The sequence below is a fragment of the Falco rusticolus genome, chromosome 1 (assembly GCF_015220075.1).
Source record: "Falco rusticolus isolate bFalRus1 chromosome 1, bFalRus1.pri, whole genome shotgun sequence".
Lineage (NCBI taxonomy): Eukaryota > Metazoa > Chordata > Aves > Falconiformes > Falconidae > Falco > Falco rusticolus.
The window spans coordinates 1,043,851-1,060,567 of NC_051187.1; the positions used below are offsets into that span (position 1 = coordinate 1,043,851).

Below are 16,717 nucleotides of genomic sequence, written 5' to 3' on the forward strand. Positions count from 1 at the left end.
TTGGCAGTGCTGTTTTTCATTGTTTTGTGTGCTTCCAGTGCATTAAACAGTTCAAAAAAAGTAAATCTTCTGTGATGCTGCTTTGCTGTGTAGCATAATGTGGTCATCCAGTTCTATGGCTGTGAAACTGTTTGACATATATATGTCTATTTTTTATGTCTAAGCCAGAGTTTGTTCCAGACATTCAGAGGAACATGTTGCATCAAACTGGCAGTTGCCCAGTAAAAGGTGGGATCTGAATTAATTCAGTTTTATGTTTTTCACTTAAAGGATGACTAATTCCAGGATTTTTAGTGTTCATCATTAACAGGTCTTCAGACATCTGAGAAACATCTCCGGATGCAATTGTTTGTTTTTTTAAATTATTCTTTCCATATAAGATACTGATCTGAATTCTCTTACTGTGAAAATGGTAGTTAATGTGCTGTAACACCTAAGCTTTTGCACTGCCCTGTGTTGCAGAGTGGCTGTCGTGCATGTTGGTGTTGCTGGTAGAGGTTGTGGCCATCAGGTTTAACCATGGGATGGTTCGCACAGTTGCAGTCCTGGGGACTTGCTGAGATTCTCCTGTAGTGAAGAGGTGGCAGTGAGGAACTCGGAAATGCAGAGACGGGGGTGGTGTAATCAATCCCTGGAGCACCCTACCCTGAATTGGGTAAATTATTTTGTCTGTTGTAGAAATAATCTGTTTCTGAGGTTAGTGTGCTGCTGTGTTAGAATGGAGCTGAAGGAAGCAGCGTGGATTTGCTTCTTTCCAGGGCCAGCTTCACACGGAACCTCTGCCATGCCTTTGAGAAAGTTTTAACCTTCAGCAGTCAGTTTGATGTAACTGACTACAGAAGTTCTGTAACAATTTTCCTTTCATTTTAAAACCTGCTATTAGGTCTCTTCTCTCCCCCCTCCCCCCCCCCCCCCCCCCCCCCCCGCCCCCCGGTTGTTCTGCTCCCTCCATTCTCACAAACCATGCCAGCTAAACTGGCTCGTGGAGCAACAATAATGATTTTGAGCAGTGACCTTGATCCCTTGAGCGGTAGCAAAGTGGTTTGTGCGCTGGACTGGAGGCTCCGGTGTGCCCACAGCCAAGAGGGGTGGTGTGAAACCTGTACATCTTCGGCCCTTGAAACTGCTGGTTTCGTTACTCTTGTTTTTTTGTAACTTGTTTCTTTGTAAGGCTTTTTATATATCTGTTTTTCAAATTTGGGCATTGTTCCAAAAAACATTCTCTTGGAATAATTAGATTGCTTTGATTCCTTTTAATTAAATCATGTTAAGAAGGCTGTGTGCATGGCAAAGTCTTGGGTTTAATGTGTTTTCTGCATTTGGAAACTGGGGTTCAAATCTGATCCGAGTCACGGTGCAGCAGCTGCACGCATCCTGTGATGTCCCATTTCTGCAGAGGTTCACCTTGAACAGTAGAGTTGCTTTGAAGAATAGAGCAGAAAACATTATAAATCATTCTGAGGAAGAATTGGGCTATGTTGGGAAAAAATGTTTATACTGAAAAGGGAAATGCAGCACTTGCCAAGGCTTTGGGGTATCTGCCATGGAAAGGCTTTAACGCAGGTTAGATGATCAGTTGTCAGGAAGGGTGTGGAGGCAGTTGATTCTGCATCAGAATAACGGATAGGGTTAGATTTACTTCATGAAATACAGCCCAGCCTTGCTTTCTGAGATTATATGGGGCTAAACAATGAGATGACAGGGCACACAATAGGAAACCTTTCAGTTCATTGTATTGTATGTATCCTGCGTATCAACTGACAGTTCTATTGTGAACTTTCAAAATTTAAATGCTACAACTATATTGATTTGATTTTGTTTATTTTATCTGTGGCAGTAACTCTGAAACGGTGGGTTTTTTGCTTTGTGTATGCTGTTTTGCATGTGGAATTCTTTGCCACCCCAACAGCTGTTGTAACAACAAAACAAAACAAATATTCAGCAAAATAAAACTTAATTGTAGATTGTAGGTGGGATCATGCATGTGGCTGCTTCTTATGTAAAAGACAGTTCCAGTATAAAATACTGAACTTTGGAGTAATTTCTTCTGTTGATGAATTTGGAACATACCTGCAGGTGCTAAGTGGAGCGGCAGTGCCAGTGAGTCTCTCAAGAAGAGCAGACCTGCTCCTGTTTGGGGGAATCTTTTACCTGACAGTGTGTCAGATGGTAAGGGTGGTTTTGATCCCTTCAAAGAGAGGTGGGAGTGAGGGGAGGGCAGATATGAACAGAAACAGACCTGTGATTTCATGGAGAGCTTCCTCAGTCCTTACACAGTGAATTTCAAGCCGTTCCACGCTGTTTGCCAGCATAATTTTATCCCCTAGCCACTTCTCTCATGACGTTTCTTGCTGGTGCCCTGTGGCTCCACTCCAGTCAGTCTTGTAGAGCTTAATCTGCAAAATGCTGTCTGAGGGCCTTAAATCCTGCTTAACCAAGTTATGTCTGACCATTTCTTAACTTTTAAGTGTGAGCCCCTGACCTTGTGCAGATGATGCCTTTTCTCCACTCAGATGAGCACAATTTTTCCCTCTTTACCTTCCTTGCAGCCGTACGCACTAGTTAATGTCTCTTTGTAGCAGCTGGGGAAATCACTGGCATAGTGATGTCCTTCAGCCTGGACTCACCAAAAGCATCACCCCTCAGCATATGAAGTTACTAGGGAAAGCAATTTGGGGATATGTGCCAATATGAGTTGTAAGTAGTGAAGTATGAATTTATTTTTATGGAAGCTGTGCCCATCAGGCTTAGTAAGGTATTTTAGTGAGTGACTTTAGGCTTTTGTTATGCAGAATGAAAAGAGGGCAGTATTATCACTTGTAAATAGCAAAGGTTATGAATGCCAACAGATACATTTTTCATATAGTCCATATCTGCTGTGCTGGGTGTTGCTGTTTTGGCATAGAATCGCACACATGCTGTGGTCTGTCATGTGGAGACTTTCTGGAACCAAGACTGAGGTCTCAGGCTGCAGGGATATAAAAGATCAAGAGTTGAATTTTATAACTTTAATGGGAAAATAGGTTTATCCTTGGATTTTTTAAGAGGAGAAGAATTCATCTCCCTGATGAAAATGCTGTAGGGCTCTAGCATGCATATGTCACCTTGCTGGGCTGAGCGCCAGCGAGGATGGAAACCTGGCCCGGCTTCCAAAGCTCTTTTTCTCCCCATTGCCCATTAATGGTTAAGCAACATCAGCAACTTAAATCACTTATTCTCAAATTGTCACCTTTAGCACTCCACATTTCTTCCTTTTTATAGGACCTAATCCTGAGGTGAGTTTCCTGAACTCAGCATCTGGCAGGGTTGAGCACACCAGCGTTTGGAAGGCGGGTAATGAGTCAGGTTCTGGTGTCTTGAATGACAGCAAAAGCACTTTGTCACAGAATTGCTGAGCCTCTGCAGCCCCTGCTCTTTTGAGCATCGCTTGGTGATAGCCTGGGAAATGGGCCTGTAACTTTGACTTTTCCCCGTTGAGTTATGTTTTGGCCCCATTTGAAGTAAAAGAAAAAACCTGTCATTAGGTGATGTTTCCAAAGCACAGCCAGTAATTTAAACGCAAAATCCACAGAACTGTGGGAAATACTTTATGTAGCCAATACATACTGACATTTCCCAGTGGGATAGAAGTTGATGAACACAGTGAATTGGTTTTCCCCCTCCAGACAGACTTGTCTTGGAGAGGTTACTGCTATCACCTGCTAATCAGTAATCATGTGGGTGTTTTATTTATCCTTTGAAAGAAAGAAATCCCTCCTGAAACAAATGGGACAATGTCTGTGCTTTATTGCTGCTGCTTTTTGTGTTGGAGCCCTGGTGTCGCCAGCACAGCCCCTCTGGTGAGGCTGGGTTAGGAGCTGACTAATTCAGCTGTAACTCGGCTTTATTTGCCCACTGACTGTTTTCCTCTGGTGTTTGTTCTCCCAGCCCTGCTTGTTACACCGGTAGTGCCAGCCCTGCACTGCTGGCTCCCTTGGACCTTGCTCACTCATCCTGGTGACAATGACACTGAGCCGGTATAGATCCTCGTAACAGTTTCAAAACCATATAGCCAGAATGTTGCACTTGTCTTGAGGAAGAAGATGATACGGTTTTGATAGATTGCATCTTTAGAGAATCCCCATTTTCTCTATTAAAGTTGATCGCTTTGATTTTATTGTGATAGGAAATTTGGAAATAATTTGGAAAGTAATTCTGAGGGAGCATGTCAATAGGCAATCAGCATAACTGCTTTAGAGTAAAACTGTCTCACTTTACATTTCAGCGTTAAGCATGGTTAATGCTAATGTCTACAGCAAAAACATCTGACTAATACATTTGGTATTCAGCCCCAAACTGTTTTCTTTTCCTGTTCTGGGTGCCAGAACTCTTGTCGACTGAAACTCCTCCTGTTTCCTGCAAGTTTGTCAATACACTGTTTTGTCAATCCAGAAGTTTCTGGCACACTGAAAATTGAAATGTCTTAAAATTAACATAATAACTGTATTTTTAAACAAGTATACAGGAAAAAAGGTTGGATGAACCAATGAGTGTATTTCATAAAATGTGTGGCAATATTACATAAACAAGCAAAACTTTTAATTTTGCCTGTGTGAGCAGAATAATGACGATGGTCTGGGTCAGGCTGCCACAAAGTTACTGCTTTTGACAGGAGCTCTTCAGTGAGACACTGAGGTGATCAGAAAATCAAATTCACACCAAAAAGCCAGCTGACATCACCATCAGCACTTTCATGCTTGTCCATCATGCTCTGGTCAGGCTTTTTTGACAGTTCTAATGCTACAATTGCAACATCAGCTGGGAGCAACAGATACAGCTGGGCATCATCTGCAGAGGAATCAAAGTCTAGATTGTCTTGTCTGATAATTGCATCAGGAAACACAGACTTCTTGCCAAACACCATAAAATATCAGTCATCAACACATAATAGAAGGCAGGGAAGGCCAGCATGGTCTTCAGATGCAGTAACAATCCGAAACTGGTCAATAGCTCATGAAACCAAAGGGAAAACAAAACATAAAGCCTTGTTTGTGTCCGTGTGATTTCAACAGAAGCTTCTGAGGTTAAGCCCAGCAGACCTTTTGAGGGTTTCGGTTAGGAGCTCTGTTACCTTTTGTGCTAACTGCTGCTTGAAAGGATCTGTCTGGAAATGGAAGGGAAGGAATACAGCGTGCTGCCAGGGAAGACAAATGAACAATGATGGAAGAAAATAAAGGAGGGTGACGAAAGGAAACTATTCATCAAAAGGGTGGTGATGCTAAAGTGCAAAGAGCTCATATGAGAACTAAACCTGTGTTTAAAAAATGCTTCTTCATACTGTAAAAGGAAAGATAAAATTGTTGAATTGGTGAATCCTCCTGGACTTCAGCTCATCTGGGTGTCAGCCGTGATGAGCGTGATGGGACACTGTAGAGCTGGTCATCAGTAGTGTGCTTTCTGCTGCTGGGTAGGAGTGGCAGCCCATGGCTTAGCAAGGTTTTTATGCTGTTTCTCTATGTCCTTCTTGAAGACCTTCTGTTTCTGTAATTCTGTTCTGGAAGGAGGCCTTATTGGTTTTTAACAGTTATTAAAGATAACACTCTGTCCCACAGAACATCACATAAACCAGTAAGCTCCTCCTCTTCCCCCACCACTAACTCCCCATACCCCAGTCAGATGCACAACATGTCTTGTAACAACTGTATTTACTTTCCTGGAGTTTTTTGCATACCAATGAAGAAAGTCTTTTTAGGGGGAGCGAGGGGGGAAAGAAGAAAAAAAGACACCACCTGGTCTAGTCTGTTACTCAGATGCCTGTTTCTTATATGCGCATGAATGATGTGTAATAAACACATGCCTGAAAGTCCTGAGCTTACAGGTAGGACTAAGACTGTTGGCATATTTACAGGCTCCCTTCTGTCCTTTTTATTCTTCTCAGCCTTGTGTTTCTTAGTGTGCAAATGATATGTTTACAGTTTGGATCTTTAGGTCTACATGCTTTAGTTTTAGAGTATGAGTTCACCTCCATTAATTGCGAGTTGTATTTAATATTTATGCTGAAAGGACGTGAGAATTGTTCAGATGAGTGTGTTCTCCTCTGAAAAAAAGGAGCTGAAAAAATTACCAACCACTCTGGTTATAGTATCTTGTAAAGATGCCAGCAGGCAGAATGTAATTACGGTGCACATTTTTGCAAATCAGCACCTTCATAACAACACTGAAAGGAGAGAGAAAAAGGTGTGGGGGGTTCTGTGTTAAGATCAATATAGCCTCTTATCTTTACTTAATGCGCAAGTTCCCAAAAAGGATGAGTGTGTCAGATCGTTGGTTCTTTCTTAATATTTTTTTCTCCTTTTCACTTGCTTTGCTTCATTGTTGTAATCATGTAAATGATGCCATTCCTTGTATCTGTCTTGCCTATTGGCTTGAGATGCTGAATGTTAATTGAGCAGCATGATATCTGTTTTTCAAGCTTCATAGATAAGCAAACCATTTTTATATAGAAGTGCTTCATCCTCTTTTACTATGTCATTTTAAGACTTTCTTATCTTTGCCTGTCATAGAAGAAAACCTAAAAAGCCCAAACTTCTGAGACCTCAATCTAGTTTGTAAACAGGCTTTCAACAGCAGATATTTGTAGAGGCATGCAGTTGTCCTGCTCTTAAACTTGGTTCTTTATTTCAATATATTGACTTCAATTTTTTTAAGCCCTTGTGATTCTGGATTCTCAGTCTCTCTCTGCAGTTCTGGAGAAGAGAGGAAGAAACAGGCTTTTGTCTTTCAAAGGACAGTTGAAAGACTTTTTGTTATTATTTGGCCTTCAAGAAAATGCACGTTTGAGTATGACAAACTAGCTACTACATAGGCATCATGAACTTAGTGGAGTAAAAATGTTTTCAAAGTATTGAGGGTTTAACGGTTTGTTTTCTTTTTTTCTCCAACACAGAAATGTGCTCTGATTTATATGCTTGTAGAGTTGTATAGCTAGGAATGATAATGTAGTACCTACAGCCAAAGCTGTGATGATATTGAATATAAAATTTTTCTAAAGCAAGGGCTGGTTGCCAAGGGCTCTCAATCAACTTTCCTTCTTTTTACCCAGCTGCGTGAATATCAAATTCCTGGGACTTTTGTGCACTTTTATCTTGATAGTGGTGTTACTTAAAAGTGTAAGCTGGTTGAGGTGAAGTTATGAAATATAGTTATATTCATAACTCTTCTTTAGGCTGGGGGGTGCAGTAGTGTCTGGGTAACCTGGTGCCTGATCTTAACTGCTAATAGTTAGTAAGTTAACTTAAAGTATGTTAGTGTTATGCTAGTTTGCTTTGATTTTTCCCCGTTTTTGTCTATCACTGGATGTTGAATGAAATTGTCATGTACTCGCTTTTTGCACATGTATTAATTTTTCTGTAATTCTGTAGGTTTCTGTAGTCATCTAGTATCTGGAAGTCTACTTTTAGTGTTACTTTTAGTATTTACTTTTAAAACAGCTGTACATTTAGTGCGGTCTTCTCTCTGACCCTTACATGTGAAGAGCAGACAAAACTGTTGACCCATAGTTACATTTCTGTTCTGGTCTGATGGAACCAGTAGTGATGATGAGTTGCTGGGATGGAGAGATCTACAAGTTCAAAGTAAACTCGTTACTGAAAATGAGTACGCCTGTGGTGAATGTAGTATAGCTGCAAGAAATTGGCGGTGCTTCTTTTTGAAGAGAAGCTCTTTGCTGTAAAATTTTTCACTGTATCTGCTGTGGGTCCATCTGGAAAAGGCAAGGCTCCATCTAGGTTTAGCATGCTTGCTGGTGTGTTGGGCAGGTTTCTTTTATATCTGTCTTATTAGTAAAAGGGGAGCTAACTAGTTGGGGCTGAGGAAGAGAATGAGGCTGCTGCTATTCTCACTCCATGAAGGGACAGCTGTCTGAACTTCTTCCCTAGCCTTCGGTCTGGTACTCTTGTTCCTTTTAAGACTTGAGGCAAGAGCTGTGTCCCTTTTCCTGATGGGAGGGGAGAGGCATTTCAGAATGAGATTTGAGGTTTACAGAACATGTGATTTATACAATTTTCTGTTGTTAAGAAGGAATTTTGTTCAGTGGGAGATGTACAGGCTATGAATTTGAGGATCAAGAGAATTGTGCGGGGTAATTTTTGAGGCTGGCTAATGTTGAAAACATATTTGACCTTCCTAAGGCTTTTAGAATGTCAATAATCCCCGAGTGAAACCTAATGGAGTTCAGAGATGCAATAAACTCACTCAAACCTGAGTTGTTACTGTATGTGTATGTGCAGTCCCACACACCAGACAGATTTTGTTTATTTAGCTCTACAGTAAATATTTTGTGTTTTCTTTTTCTGAAGTAACCCGTTTATATACATGCTTCTGACTTAACTAGGTGCCTGCATCTTAAGTAGATTTGTTTCTATGCTTAAAATGATTGTCTTACCTTTTATCTAGGCAAGGTACAAGCAGAGTCTTGATCCTACGGTGGATGAAGTTAAGAAACTCTGCACATCTTTGCGTCGAAATGCCAAGGAAGAGCGGGTACTTTTCCACTACAACGGACATGGTGTCCCCAGGCCAACAGTAAATGGGGAGATCTGGGTCTTCAATAAGGTAACGTCTTTGCGAAGCACTGCTGAACAGCTGAATCTTTTTCACTGCTGTGTAAATTATTGACGTGTTCTGTTAGAGCACAACTGTATTTTCAGGGTTTAAAATGGGTTCACAGGTATTTGTTTGGTTCCCTGCTGACAGCTGCTTGCTTGCTTCATGTTCTTGAAGTTCTCTGAGACCAAAGAGGTTGTCCCTCACCTCCCAGCAGGGCAGGAGGGTCTTCTCTCAGATGCACTAAAGCTCATTTGCAAAACACTGAAAAGCTAGCTACTTCCACTTGCTTTGTTTACTTTTCAGAGGTAGCATGCCAGCTCTGTCGGGAGGCTCCCCAGCGGGCTTGCCTGTGCTGCTGTATGTCACTGACTGATTATTAAGTTCTTACCATGAAGTTTATGCTTCAACTGTCTACTGACTCTGAACAGTCACTGATCAAACTACCTAGAGATACTGTATGAGGACAATAAACCATATGGCTAGTTCTGCTTCCACAGCAGAGTACTGAAGAGCCTCTGAGTATAATATAATAGGTATATTTTATTTTTTAAAAAGATTTTTGTTACTCCTGCTTAGCTATGGTTTGTACAGCTATGTAGATCACATGCAGTGCCCTTCGAGTGATTCCAAGTGTGACCTAAATGTACTTTGCTTTCCCTTTAGTTAAGCTATTTAGTGTCTTTTAAGGGTAACTGATTTAGAATGGAGTCTTAGGAAATTGAGAGATACTGCTGAATAGTACATTCAGCTGACATAAGACTTGCATTCATTATTATGGATACACTCCTATTTTGGGGGGGGGGGCTTATTGAGCTTCTTTTCTCATACTTCACATGTATTATTTTTATAATTGAATGATTGTTCACTGGTAGTTTGAAAGAGCAGAGTGGAAGGGAAAGGGAGAAAGTGCAAGAGGGCATCACTTTATTCTGGTACGTATTGGAGACTTGATTAGTATTCAGACTAATAAACAATTGGTCTGAATACTAATTAATTTTGATGCTGAATTTGGTGTTTAAAAATAAGTAGGAGTGACCTTCTTCTTACTTAACAGCCAATGGGTAATAATTAAGCCAGAAAGAATGCTGGGCAGAATGTGTTACACATGGAAGAAGAGGAAATTACTGCTCAATGAAGAAGTTGTGCGTTGTGCCAGATGCGTTATTAGGAGCTTACTGGGTATTTGCCAGTTTGCCTGCAGTATCAGCTGGGGTAACGTGGTGTGGGTGCTACTGGTCATTAGGAGCTGAGGTGTCTCTGACTTACCTTACAGATAGTGGGGAAAAAAAATTGTCCCAGAAGTTGAATTCTTCAACTTCAAAAAAAGGGGAAAGTTGAAACTTAGTAATTTTTGCACCATGTTACCAAATACTGGCTTTTTTAAGAAAGAAACAATCAGGAGTGGAAGTTTTCTTTCAAGCAAAGGATTAAGTTTAAGGAAATACTGGAGGGGGAAAAAAGATCAGCAGTGTTTAGAAATCAGTCCAAAGGAATTCAGTCTCACATCTAAGCAGAAGGCCTGATGAGACTCCGTATTATAGCCCTCTTGAATTGAAATAGTAGAGGTACTGAAATTTGACTGTGCTGACATTTTAAAATTAGATTTAAGATGCCCATGCATGCATTTGAATTCTTGGTTATAAGAGCATGAAGGCAGAGCTGAAAGGGACCTTGAGATCGTCCCAGTGAAAGGCCAAAAAGAATGAAACAGGCCTTGCTTGTGGATACAGGCTGACCTGTGTTTGGCAAAGCAAATGAATTTTTTTTGGATTTATGGTGACTTCCCGTGGGGTGAGGTTGAGTATCTTTCTCCTGTTCCCCAGGGCATGTGGTTCTGGTGAGGCTCATCAGGCTCGAGCGAGGGTTTGGTGTGGGACTGCAGGGGAGCAGGGGGCAGCGGGGGCAGACAGGGGGTGTTGACATCTGTTTCACTTCAAGGAGAGGAGACAACAATGGCATTTTAAGAGTCTATCAAATACTTCAATATGCTTTTGTTCTCGGTGTGTAGGTGCTCATTCTTCCTTTCCCTTTTTTTTTCTCCCATAAAATTGGGGTGCAGCCATTACGGGGCTGATGACGGAGGTGGTGGCAGAGAGGACTTCTCCCACTGCGTTTGAGCAGCCGGCGCTTCCCTGCGCTCCTGCAGCCCAGCCTGCACGCAGCACGGGCTGCCAGAGCTTTCTGGGGTGCGCAGGCTGGCAGACCCAGTGCCTCTTCCTCTCTGCCGGCTTCCTGGGAGGGGAGGAGAAGTGAAGCAGCTTTGCAGTGCTGTTGGTAGCGACTATTGGAGAGCCTGGAAGGACTTGGTACCTGTTCAGATTTTTCTTTTTCACCCATGCCCCCTGTAACAACCAGCCATCTTTGGAAATCTGCTTCTGCTGTCACAACACTTAGGTTGGTTTGTTACTTGTGTTTTGTGAGAGGTGGTGGCTTTCAGCTCTTTGTGAAGCGTGTGGTGCCAAGAGTGTCACAGTGTTGTCAGAATATCCCAAGCAATTCTTTGTTTGGGGTTGGAGGAGGTATGCTGCGGCTGGGCGAAAAGGACGTGGCTGTTCATGAGCATCTCTCCTGTAGCACCACAGATTATTTAAATCTCCCAGCGTGTGCCAGCAAGCTATCGGAGACAGCAAACAGAGGCAGTGGTGTAGGAGCACATTGTAATGATGCTGGAGAAAGTTCATAGTGTTAGATCTTCATTAATATCTTCCCCTTAATTTCTCAGGAGTTGTTATTTTAAAATTAATTTAGACCTCTGCCCTTGCACAGTTGGTGCTCTGTCTGAACTGATGTTTTTAAAATGGTAATTATAAGGAGAATGCTTCTCTCATATGCTTTATTATCTGCTCCTCTGAAAAACTGTCTGCTTATGTAGCTGATTGAATTAATTGACAAAGGGCCTGGCAGATGGACTGATGTATTCTTGAAGGCATCCCAGGAACACCTAGCTGGGTACCCCTGCTCTGGTTCCGTGATGGCAGGGTTGGTGCTGCCCAAGCATTGTCCCCCTGCCCTGCTGGGGGGAGACCCCTGAATTTGCAGCTGACCTCTGCACTGTAAGAAGACTTCCTTGCGTGGCAGTAGCGTATGCAGGTGAGATGAAGGATGGTATATTTTGATGTGTAGATTAAAAAGATAAAACCTTCAGGAAGTAGCACATGGCATGATGCACTTCAGCTGCACATCTCGGCCACTTTGTTCAGTTAACAGGGTTCAAATGCTGCCGGAGGAGCGTGTGAAAGGGGAAGTAGTGTGGTGTGATTTGGATAAGGCGCTTGGAAAGCTAGTAGCTAAACCAGCTTGGTATTTAAAAACCAAGCCTGCCTTGTCTCTCTCCTACAGACAGGTTTTCCTCGAGTTTAACTTTTATAGATTTTGGCAAGTTGTGCTTGCTGTAGTATAAATACCTCTGGTTACCTTCACCTTTCAGTGTTCACCTATGAAGCAGGCCTTTCCTTCTGATATTTAATCCAGCTTGACAGTTGAAGAGGACAGTAGTAAATAAATAAGCGGATACTCATCTGCATTAATTTTACTGGAATTTAAACCTGACCTTCTATATACACTTTGTAAAAAAGGAGACTGTAGCAAGGACTGTCTCTGGCTGCGTTGCCTTGCAGCACAGCGTGAGGTGCCTGCTCCTCTTCCCCATGCCCTTCCTCCAGCTCCGTAACTCCGTGGGGTCAGAGACAGCATTAAGGGAGGCAGAAAGTATTTTTAGTTGTAATTTTTTTTCCCCTAGCTTTTAATCATAGCTGCCCAGTGAATGCAGTGCTGCTCCAAGGCAGCATGTCAGGGAATTTATAGTGGTTTAGTTTGTTAATTTTTGCTTTGCAGCTCAACAAAACGTTCCTGAGCACTTTCTGTTAGAGAGATAATAAGATTTGTAGAAAGAACTGTGGATGGATTCCTGTAGGTTCATTGCCACAAGGTTCATTTTCCGAGATTTCTGATGGATTCCGTGAAGTTCAGAAATCCCAGGACAGAAGCTGAACACAGCAACCTTCTGAGGAAGCTTTTTAGCTTTACAGAAATCTCTCTAGAGAATACTCTTCAAGCAGTGTTTCATCTTTGATAGGAAACGGAAGGAGAAATTGCACCATGCTTTGGAAAGAACGATTATTTTGAAAATGCCATTTTCCTGGGTCTGTTATGTCTTTATTGTTGTACAGAAAGATGTGAAATGTGTGCATTTCGGAAGCAAATTCTGCTGCTGATGTGAGAATACGAAACACAAAATGTGCATTATCATTCTGTTCGTATCAAGTCCTTTTATCACTCATCCTGTCCGCAGCTCTGTTGGAACATTCTCCATTTGACCAAATAAGGGCCAGAAGCTGGAGTTCTTCGTGCTGTTGTAGGTGGCCGTGGCTGCTTGCTTTAACTGGCTGCTCTTGTTGACGGGCCTTACAAGCCAGTACTGACTTACGGAATTGTACGTTATTTTACTGTAGGCTTCCTGCTCTGCCTTGCTGTGCAGCATTGGTGTACAAAGGAAGGGTTGAGACAGACCGTGTGAACAGGTTAATTTGGCATTATCTGGTGTTTTGCGAGAATTTGAAGATGCAACAACATGCTTTTTGTATATTTATTGTGAGCGCTGCTGTATTAATAAGCAGCAGTCTTCCTAGTTTTGCTTGCTACTGTTTTCTGAGAAAATCACCATGTGGTTTCAAAAAGGTAAAAATCAATCAAACATGTTAATTCTGAAGTTCTGGGGAACTTCTCTGCAAAACCTGAAGAATGTGTTTGGGTTTTTTTAAATATGAGTTGTTTGTTAAGCAATTGGTTGTGAAATCTGTTCAAAATCAGTTTCTAGTTTAGTTGTTTGTTGTGTCACTCCTTTAAAGAATCACAGAGAGATGGCGGGAGCTGTGTTAACCGAGCAGAAACTTTCTTGCTAAAAACCAAAGACAATACTGAGAAAACAAAACATATGGACAGGTTCTTTCATACTCACAGCCCCAGCACGGCAGAGGCAAGATGAGCAAGCATCAAAAGATCACTCTGAGCAACCATGCTAGAAAACTATTATTTAACACCCCTTTCTTCTTCAAACTGTCTCATTTACATATCATTAGCAAATTTGATAAATTATATATGACCCCTCCACGTAAAGTTGGAACATAAAATTCTGGTTGGAAATAGCACAGTATTAATCAGAGCTATAATCCAATCTTGACTGTAGCAGTATGTATTATAAAGTTAAAACAATGCATGCCCATAAAATCTTGTTCATTATATGTGTCAGAGCAGGTTTTTTTATATGTAACTTACTGCAGTTGGAATATGCTTGAACTGAGTGATGTCCCTAAAAAAGGTCTGGGCCAAGGGTTAGTTGTTCATGTATCGCTCCATCCTGCAACAATTTGCAAAGCTCGTAACTCCCTAAAACTTTGATTTTTATAAACAGTTTTTCCTATTAATTTTAATGAAGCAGCCTAAACTTTTATATATGGGCAAAACTGAATTTTGAAATGACTTACTATTTCCTACCTTATCTAACATATGGTTTATGATCACTTCTGCCTTTATATATGCTGATACGTGTCCTTGAAAATCTGTTTTTTGTAAAAGTTTACTGGTTTTATTACAGCTATTTTAAGTCTATTGAATTTAAATGGGAGTTATGATCCCATCCATCATTCTGCTGATGTTAATAGGAACATCACAGCTTTTACGGGAGATTTTGGGTGGACACGAGGAGGTTGCCCTCTGGCTGCAGATGGGAAGGGTTATGCAGTCAGCCACTGTCTGCTTGGTAGTGACTCTTTGCAGACTTAAATGGCAGAAATCGGCTTTGGTTTGTATTTTCAGTTCTGCTACTTAGTTTAGGGGGTGGCCCTTCACAGCTAATTTTAAATGTCTGTTTTTTGATCCTCCTTGGATTTGAAGAAGCTCTTGCCTCCAGTTATCTGGGGGTGTTAAGGTAGAAGGCAAGGAACAAAATACTTCATATCTACAGAAACTGAATTGTTGGTACCTCACTTTGTTGAAGGCAGGGTTTGTTGGTTTTAATTTTAGTGGATAATTTTGAAAGTTGCACAGAAGTTAAAGGCTGTCATAAAATCATGAAGCATCTCGTTAAACTAAGATGGGGTAGCTGCTGATGGGCCACATAGTCTTAATTATCAATCTTGATTTATTGGTGGAGTTTTCAGTTGCAGACGTTTGATGTTAAATTGAAGACAGCTGGTTCACATCCTTTATCAGTGCTGCAGAAATTTGAGATAAAATTGGACTTTGGGGTTGTTAGCACATATCAAAGCACTGCTGAGTTTTAGAATTTTAGTTTAGGGTTTAGTGTTTCAAGCAATACCACAATAAAATCTACTTGTCATTTGTGTTGGAGTTGGGTTCATAGTCCTCATTATTAGTAGATGTTGATTGGTATTTGTATTGATTAGTATGCCAATGTTCAATCTAGGCTTGATTTTCAGAATTGGGATCTTTTTTGGTGGGCATTTTATTATCTCACCCAGGAAAGTTCTGTTGCTTCTGTCTCTTTATAACTCTGTGTGGTTTTTTTCTTGTTACAGAACTATACTCAGTATATTCCTCTCTCCATATATGACCTGCAGACTTGGATGGGCAGTCCTTCCATTTTCGTCTATGATTGCTCTAATGCTGGCCTTATTGTCAAGTCATTCAAACAATTTGCACTACAGAGGGAGCAAGAGTTGGAGGTGAGATCACAGTCTATTGCGAAGGTTTCATTTGTGTTTGTGTTGCAGGGTTAAATTTAAGCTTCCTTTGCTATATACAGCTGAAAAATGTGTTTAAAACTATGTTGGAAGGCAAATTAATTTGCAAATAATTTTGCCACTCTGGTCTTTCTGCTTCAGTTTGCGATCCTATTAAACCTGGAACAATTTTTAATACAAGTGCTAATTAAATGGTAATGTTAATAGTATCAGTTTGTGCCCTAATGGTCTTTTCTGCTGAGACAAATGCAGAGGTGAACTAGACATATTTATTTTAGTTGCAAAAGTCTAGTATCTGGGTATGTATTTGAATGCAGTTAGAGTTTTGTGCTGTTGAAATGTATGTGAAAATGTGAAACAAAGTAAAATAAACCTGATTCACAGCGGGATTGTCACTGGTGGTTTCAGTTTCACAGAGTGCTTAAGTTGAATGTGTTTCTAATGAAAAGCTGTCTTCCGTTGCAAATGTAATTACTAATAAATTTATTGAAGGAAATCTGAAATGCAAAGTGGAAGGTAAGTCAGGATTCTTTGTGCAGCAACTTGGATTGGCAAGGCTCCCTACTGCCAGAAATTCCTGCTAGCTTTAGCTTACATAGAAAGCACATTTTTTTAAAGGTTAGCTTCTTACACTCTCACACTGTATTTAAAATAATAAAAAAAACCCAACCAAAACAACATCAAGGAAGGAATATTAATTAATCAGGCAACTGACTGTCACCAATACAACCTTCAAGTAGATATTAACAGTATCCCTAGCTATAATGCCTTACATTCCAAATTCCAGTTTTTGGAGTGGTGACTCTTTTGGCAGGTGGAAATTCCATTCTACAGAGAGAAAACAGTCTAATAGCTTGAGATATGTAGATTATTTTCATTATTCCTTCTCTTCAACTGGTGATAATGCCACATTTTGTAAAGATAAGAAACTTCCCAAAATCTGTGGCTTGGGCGGAACACAAAACTGCCAGACACAGATCAAGAGATGCCTTTTGAAGCTTACCATCTTTTTAAGTCAAGGAAACTGTCTGGCGATCACATTCTGTTCTGCTTTTCCAAGTTTTCCTATCAGCCTGCAACTTTCATCATGATATTTTTTCAGGGTCTCTCTTGTTCATACAATGCACTCTTCTGGATTTGTTTTGTTTTCTCATTCTGTAGTCAGCCTAACTTTACCTTCCCTTTCCCTGCTTTCTTCATGAATTTCCTTTTTTCCTTGGCTCTTGCTGAGTTCTAGAATGACTTTGAAGCTGTTTTGGAAGGCAGGCAGCCGCGGGGGTGTCTGTTGGTTTCTGCTGTGAGACAGATAAATTGCTGAGGGCAAGCTTGTGCAGGAAAAGCTTCTCTCTGCAACTGAGACAAACCGGACTGTCTGCACACAAGGGCGGTTGGTTACAATGGGAAAGATGAGCTCAAGTAACCATGTCAGT

General features: G+C 41.0%; 1 protein-coding gene across 4 annotated transcripts in view; it reads left to right on the top strand.

The window, feature by feature from the left end:
* RPTOR (regulatory associated protein of MTOR complex 1) overlaps nucleotides 1-16,717 on the top strand; it is a 159,100-nt gene that overhangs the window by 36,039 nt on the left and 106,344 nt on the right. For all 4 annotated transcript variants that reach the window (XM_037403769.1, XM_037403776.1, XM_037403782.1 and 1 more), the window contains exons 4-5: nucleotides 8,434-8,592; nucleotides 15,123-15,269. In XM_037403769.1, the coding sequence (XP_037259666.1) occupies nucleotides 8,434-8,592; nucleotides 15,123-15,269 (306 nt within the window). The remainder of the gene's footprint in view (nucleotides 1-8,433; nucleotides 8,593-15,122; nucleotides 15,270-16,717) is intronic.